At 53.5% G+C, this 7,462-nt stretch overlaps 1 protein-coding gene across 1 annotated transcript; it reads left to right on the plus strand.

The window, feature by feature from the left end:
• Positions 1–759: 759 nt before the first annotated feature.
• On the plus strand, positions 760–3,227 carry LOC119311339. The gene has a single exon (XM_037586981.1). The coding sequence runs from the start codon at positions 949–951 to the stop codon at positions 2,875–2,877; it is 1,929 nt and encodes a 642-aa protein (XP_037442878.1). The 5' UTR covers positions 760–948; the 3' UTR covers positions 2,878–3,227.
• Positions 3,228–7,462: the final 4,235 nt, after the last annotated feature.

The following is a 7,462-nucleotide window of genomic DNA, read 5'->3' on the forward strand; positions in this document are numbered from 1 at the left end:
GGCGCGTATACGACGAGGGCGTCCCGACACAGAGCATCTCCCGCCAATTACTCGTCTCCTCCGGCGACGCAATCAGGCGAGACAAACGAGCCGGTGCACCCAACTTATCATGCGTATAAATGAATGTCACACAATCCCCCGCATAAGAAAACAGAATGTCATGCTGATGCTAAACTAATTTTTTTGCGAAAGTAAAAAAGAAGCGGCTCGTTTTTAGGACGATGATGATCCAGCCGCAGCTGCCCCCACACCCACGGCACGGGGCGGGCGGAGGACACGCACGGCTCCATCCACGTGCTGTCCGCACGCACGCACCTAACCATCCCCACGTCGCCTCTACCCAGTGCGACGACCCGGCCAGCGGAACCGCAAGCCAACCACCCGCAGCACCCGGGCGCACGGCATGGCATTGGCATTGACCCCGCGCGGGGCAGCCAAAACCCGAGGACAAAACCGAAAGAAAGCGACGCACGGAGATATAGGGGGAGCCGGGGAAAATGGCCAAAAGTCACCGCGATGTCGCCCCAGGAAACGCCGGGCGGAGATACAGGAGGCCTCCAAAAATCACCATCACCGGGAGGGAAGACGCACCCGACCCCGACCCGGCCGCCCGTGGGTGGTGCGTGTCCTGTCTCCTGTGCGCGGGTTCCAGCTCACGCGCACGCACCCCTGCCCAACCAGAGAGAGTAACCCCTCCCCAAAAAAACCCAAACCGATTCCCAATTTACTCCCCACCCCCGGCTGCGGCAGCACGCTCCCCCACCCCCTTCCTCCTCCTCCGCCCCCAACCCGCCGCCCCCAATCCGGAGGAGGCAGGGAGGAAGGAAGGCCAACCCCCGCCGCCCCGCCGGCCGCCCGGACCGACGGGGAGTCGCAACTAGACTAGCCCCCTCCATCCACCCATTACAGCTCGGCCGCGCGGCGCCGCCGGCCGGGACGAAGGCCGAGATGGACGACCTCAAGCAGATCCTGGCGCGCCCGATCCAGCTGGCGGAGCAGGTCATCAAGTGGTCCGACGAGGCCTACACGTTCCGGCAGGAGTGCGTGGAGCTCAAGGCCAAGGTGGAGCGCCTCGCCGCGCTGCTCCGGCAGGCGGCCCGCGCCGACCTCTACGAGCGCCCCGCCCGCCGCATCTTCGACGACACCGAGAAGGCGCTCGACAAGGCGCTGGCGCTCGTCGACAAGTGCCGCGCGCACGGCCTCGTCCGCCGCGTCTTCACCATCATCCCCGCGGGCTCCTTCAAGAAGATGGCCAACCAGCTCGACAACTCCACGGGGGACCTCTCCTGGCTGCTCCGCGTCTCCGCATCCTCCTCCGCCGGCGACGACGACTTCGACATGCACATCGGCCTGCCCCCCATCGCGCAGAACGAGCCCATCCTCTTCCTCATCTGGGAGCAGATCGCGGTGCTATACACGGGGAACCTCGACGCCCGCGCCGACGCCGCCGCCAGCCTCGTCTCCCTCGCCCGCGACAACGACCGCTACTCCAAGCTCATCATCGAGGAGGACGGGGTGCCGCCGCTGCTCAGGCTCGTCAAGGAGGGGCGGCTCGAGGGACAGGAGAGCGCCGCGCTCGCCATCGGACTCCTCGGACGCGACCCCGAGTGCGTCGAGCAGATGGTGCTCGCCGGGGCATGCGCCGCCTTCGCCAAGGTGCTCAAGGACGCCCCCATGAAGGTGCAGGCCATGGTCGCCTGGGCCATCTCCGAGCTCGCCGCCAACCACCCAAAGTGCCAGGACGCCTTCGCGCAGCACAACGCCATCCGCCTCCTCGTCGGCCACCTCGCCTTCGAGACCGTGCAGGAGCACTCCAAGTATGCCATCACCTCCAAGTTGTCCATACACTCCGTCGTCATGGACAAAAAGAACAACGGCATGCCCGACTTGCTCGAGGAGCATCAGCATAGCACAGGGAGGCACCCTGCTGCTGCAAATGCTTCCCAGGGCAAGAACGAGATGCACAGTTTGGTCCAGTCCACCATGGCCTCAAAGTCCAACTCCTCCAACTCCAACGGCGGCAGCAGCAAGGGCGGTAACGGCGGGGGTGCTATCGCGTCAAAGCAGCATAATGCATCGCTCTCAGGGACAACCACAAGGGGCAGGGAGTTCGAGGACCCCGAGACAAAGGCATACATGAAGGCCAATGCTGCCAAGGCTCTGTGGCACCTCGCCAAGGGCAATGCTGCTATCTGCAAGAGCATCACCGAGTCAAGGGCTCTTCTCTGCTTTGCGGTTCTTCTGGAAAAGGGGGAAGGTGACGTGCAATACAATTCTGCGATGGCTCTGATGGAGATCTGCAGTGTCGCCGAGCAGAACTCCGACCTGCGACGGTCAGCATTTAAACCAACCTCTCCCGCCGCCCGTGCTGTTGTTGACCAGCTCCTACGCGTCGTCGAGAAGGCCGAGTATGATGACCTCCTGATTCCCTGCATTATCTCATTGGGCTGCCTGTCCAGAACCTTTCGCGCAACAGAGACTAGGATCATTGGTCCATTGGTGAAGCTTCTTGATGAGAGGGAAGCAGATGTCTCCAAGGAGGCAGCAATGTCCCTTACCAAGTTTGTGTGCACAGACAATTACCTGCGCGTTGACCATTCTAAAGCGATCGTCGACGCGGGTGGCGCAAAGCATCTTGTTCAGCTCGTGTATTTCAGCGAGCAGGCGGTTCAGCTGGCAGCACTCACCCTTGTATGTTACATTGCACACAATGTCCCAGACAGCGAGGAGTTGGCACAAGCGGAGATCCTCACGGTGCTCGAATGGGCCTCCAAACAGGCATACATGATGCAAGACCCGATGATCGAGAACTTGTTGCCAGAGGCGAAGATCAGGTTGGAGCTGTACCAATCCAGAGGCGCAAAGGGCTACTATTAGGTCACATGCGCTGTGGAGATGCGTGGGAGAAGGATATTAACAGTGTTCTTCTTTACAATGTCCAAGTGCTGTATATACATCGAGTGGCTTCTATTCATACTCTGGCTGGACTTTTTTGATCCCAAACATGGCGAAAGTTGATTTACATCTTTGGTTGGGTTCTTGGTACATGGAGGTAATTTTGTTCCAGGTGTCCTGGGGGTGGCGGGGTTTGTAGGCTCGCGCGTACAGAACTTGAGTTGCTTTGTGGTGGAGTAGTTTTGGGAGATTAGCATCGTGTACTCTCTTTGGTCTAAATGTTGTATCATGTACATTACATTTCACTCATCTATCAGAGAAAATTTCTTAAATCCTAGAGCCTTACATTTTTCTTGCATATGACCTCATGGTTTGCTTGACTATTTCTGCAAATTATGCTGCTCAGTTGGTGACTGCGGAAAAATTTCCTTCCAACTTTTTCATGCTTGAGATGCAATTGAGAGGCTCTAATTGCATCGCTGTTCAACTGCAGCAGAGATTAATATTCTAATGGATGGATGATCAATGTCCCAGGTACATGCCTCCCATCTTTATAGCATATCTCTAGAGTTGCTTCATTTTCTCCCTTATGTACATATTTTCTCCCTTATGTCAATCTGTTTTTTTTATATCCAATGCTAGGTGTGTAGCCAGTTTGATTTCTGAATCACTTATTGATTTTTTTTTTTGAGCAAAAGAGGGGCCTCTTCCTCTGATTGCATACAAAGAAATCATATGGTCTGATTACAAACTACTACTTTACTACCCAAAAGAAAACCACAAGAACCAACATCCAGGACTAGGTCTATTACAAAACTGGATTTACGATGACGTACCAGCTCATAACATGAACATAACATGATCCAGGGCCAGAGGCCAGACAATAGGATCAACATGAACATAACATGATCCAGGGCCAGAGGCCAGACAATAGGATCAACATGAACATAACATGATCAATGACCTACCAGCTGAAACTATAGGATCTCCATCTGTCAGCCACCAATCCGAAGAACTCCTGGCCTCCACCCTTGCTAACTCAGGAGAAGCAGCAGACTTCATTTGCTACTCGCTCGACTAACTTTGCTCCGAGCTTCAGTAACCTTGTTTCCGTCCTTTGTCTGCAAAATTGACCAATCGGCAATCCCCGGACACATCAGCCTCACAAGGATTAAAGGATTATTGATAGTTTTCCTTTCAAATATAATGTCATTTCTACATCTCCAGATAGCTCCAAAACATAGCCACAACACCAACCAAAACAAGTTTCTTATCATGTTTAGGGAACAATCTGATCCATCTACCCAAGCAATCAGTGAGACAATTAGGAGTAAAATTTAGATCAAAAGCACATTTCATCAGGCTCCACATCAACACCTAGCAGCCGAATAAGTAAAAAACAAATGGTCAATAGACTCATCCTGACCACAAAAGGCACAACCCTAATTACCTTTCCAGCCCCTCTTAAGCAAATTATCTTTAGTTAAATGCTTTTTTCTAGTCATGAGCCGCATAAAGATTTTGACCTTATTAGCTGGGACGAAGCACTTATTGGTATGAATTTTGGAGTTACTTTCCCCTAGGAAATATGCACGATGGTTGATTAACTGTTTATATGTCTGCTTTTGCATGTCTAGATGAATACCAGTTCTTGCATGTCCAAAACATAGCAGCAGCAGCACCAGCAAAACAAGTTTCTTATCATGTTTAGGGAGCAATCTGATCCATCTACCCAAGCAATCAGTGAGACAATTAGGAGTAAAATTCAGATCAAAAGCACATTTCATCAGGCTCCACATCAACCTAGCAGCCGAACAAGTAAAAAAAAAAACACAAATGTTCAATAGACTCATCCTGACCACAAAAGGCACAATTCTTATTACCTTTCCAGCCCCTCTTAAGCAAATTATCTTTAGTTAAAATGTTTTTTTCTAGTCATGAGCCGCTTAAAGATTTTGATCTTATTAGCTGGGACGAAGCACTTATTGGTATGAATTTTGGAGTTATTTTCCTCTAGGAAATACGCACGATGATTGTTTAACTGTTTATATGTGTGCTTTTACATGTCTACATGAATATACCAGTTCCTGTACGAGCCCCATCACTGCGGATGCGATGCTGCTGAATAAATCCCGTGTGGTTCAGGAAGCTCTGCATCCTCCCATTCATGGCTCACACCCTCCTCCACATCATTTCAGGAATGGAAGGACTTCCCTGGGCTTGCATGATTACTGGTGTACAGTACGGCGCATTAACGGCGGCTTCGACCCAGAGCTTCCTCCATCTATGTGGATGCACTGTGATCTAACCAGCCGATCTCTGTAGTTTTCCTATCATCGACCATGATCCATGTTCAGGCACGAATGAATATGGGTGTTGTCATTTTTGGTGCATCGATCCATCCCGCCCGGATCTCGGTCAGGCCATGTCGATCAGGTCCCCTTCTGTTCCCTGCGCAATAACAGCCATGGGCGGTCCTCCCTGCCTCTGCCTGCTTTCCAACCAACGACTCCATTTTCAGCAGCAGCGGCAGAGCAACTGAATTTTGCAGGTGGCGTGATGGGGTCACCATCTTCCCCGTGGTCCGCTTGTACCGCGTATTTATTTGTTTAGCTGAAGGACCATGTTTTTTTCTTTATTGAAAGTCTAAAGGAGAATGCTTCAGTCTCTGCCTGTCAAAGCCTGCGTCGTCACTCAAGGGTGGTATCATATCATGTGTGCAGATGGGAATGCGTGCGTTGTGGTTGGACACAGGAACGAGTCTCTCTTGCGGATTAGTGGTTGGTGCGTGATTATGGATTGGTTGGTTGGTTGGGCTTGGTCCTTGGTTTGTTGATTAATCATAGGCTGGTGGCTTGAGGTTGTCTGCATCTCTGATTGTTCAGTGACTTGCTGGGCTGGGTGCAGGCTGGGAAAAGAAAAGGTCGACGTGCTTACAACGATCGCTAGTCATGTATGTTTAAGTTTTGTCACTGTTAGGACCCCTACTACTTATTTTTTGAAACTATTAAGAAGAGAGCGAGAATTGCCCGGTTAATTTGCGGTTAATTTGCGGAAAACTGGGCTAAAACAGATACAATCCAACCCATTGGCCAACCTCGCCACCTACATGGAACACAGGGATGCAAAAGAAGAAAGACAACCGCCGAAGAGTCGCAAGTGTCATCGTCATCATCGACTTCACCGTACAACTCCATCATCGAAGGCAACCCGCAAACACGAGCATCGCATGGGAAATATGCAGGACATGCGCCGACCATGCCCTCCACAAACGACCACCGAGTCATTGTCATCGTCATCACCTGGACTCCTCCACCATAGCTCTGACTTCAAAGCAACCAAGCAACCCACGTAAGAGCACCTACGACACGCCGGGAAGAACCGACTACTAAAGTCCACACCACGACCCAAGCCCCTCTTGACGCCATCATCGTTGCAGAACAAAATCTAGCGCCCCGCCTCAGCAAACCACGCACCCAAGATGCCGTCATCCATCAGTCTTCCAGTCGTGGTCGATTCCAAGACGACCCCCCAAGAAAGAGAAAGACACGAAGATGCCTCCATTGCCTGATCCAGCAGATCGTTTTCCTCGGGAGCCAAAGTCGTCGGGAGGAGGAGCACAACTCCATGATGACGCTTCCAAGAAAGGTCGCGACACACACGAGCGCCAACATCGCCGGCTCTGATGAAGACCAGAACATGGAGTTCACCCGAAGATCAGTTGACCACCTGCTGCCGTCAACCGCTGTCCATCAACCACCACCCCTACCGAGAGCAACCTCACTCTAGCCATGGGATCCCTCGATCCTCGGCCCAGGCCAACGTGAGGTCCGGGTTGGCACGCACCCATTTCAGCACCACGTTCGATGTCACGAAGCCGAATTGCGTCGCATCCGGCACTCCTCCTCGGATGCTGCCTTGTCGGCGTCGTCCTGGTGCACGAGGAGGAGGCGCCGCCGCCATGTCCGAGATAGTAGAGGAGGCGGCCGCGCGGGTCGGAGACCTCCTCCTTCACGGCAACCGCACGCCACCTCCTTGTCGTGCCCGAAACGATGCGGCGGGTACACCGGCTCTGTCTTGACATGACATCGTTGCGGGGACGTCGACTCCTCGACATGGTGGCAGGGCAGGTCGCCAGGTCCTCCTTGACATGGCGGTTGAGTGGCGGTGAGAGTGGCACTGGACTGCAATCGAAGAGCGACCGATGGAACATCAACTCGAGTTGCTATGCATACTCCTTGTTCGTCCGTGCGGCCTTGGCGAGGAGGGCGGTTGCTGCCACTACTTCTCGTCGTCCGAGATCGCCACCTCGTCCTTGGCCATGGCTGCGGGCTGCGGACGGATGGGTGGACGTCGATGGGCTCGGAGACCGTGGGTGGCGGCGCCACGATCTGGATGACCTCGGGGATTCACCTGCCGGCGCCGAGAACCACCCAGAGTCACTGCCGGACTTTCCCATCTCTGTGGTGTGTGGGGGGTGAGGAGAGAAGGAGAGCAGAGGCGGTGGTGTGCGGGGGAGAGGAGAGAAGTTTTCATGCTTGAGATGCAATAGCGAGGCTCTATTTGC

This window comes from Triticum dicoccoides, chromosome 5B (genome assembly GCF_002162155.2).
Source record: "Triticum dicoccoides isolate Atlit2015 ecotype Zavitan chromosome 5B, WEW_v2.0, whole genome shotgun sequence".
NCBI classification, from domain to species: Eukaryota; Viridiplantae; Streptophyta; class Magnoliopsida; order Poales; family Poaceae; genus Triticum; species Triticum dicoccoides.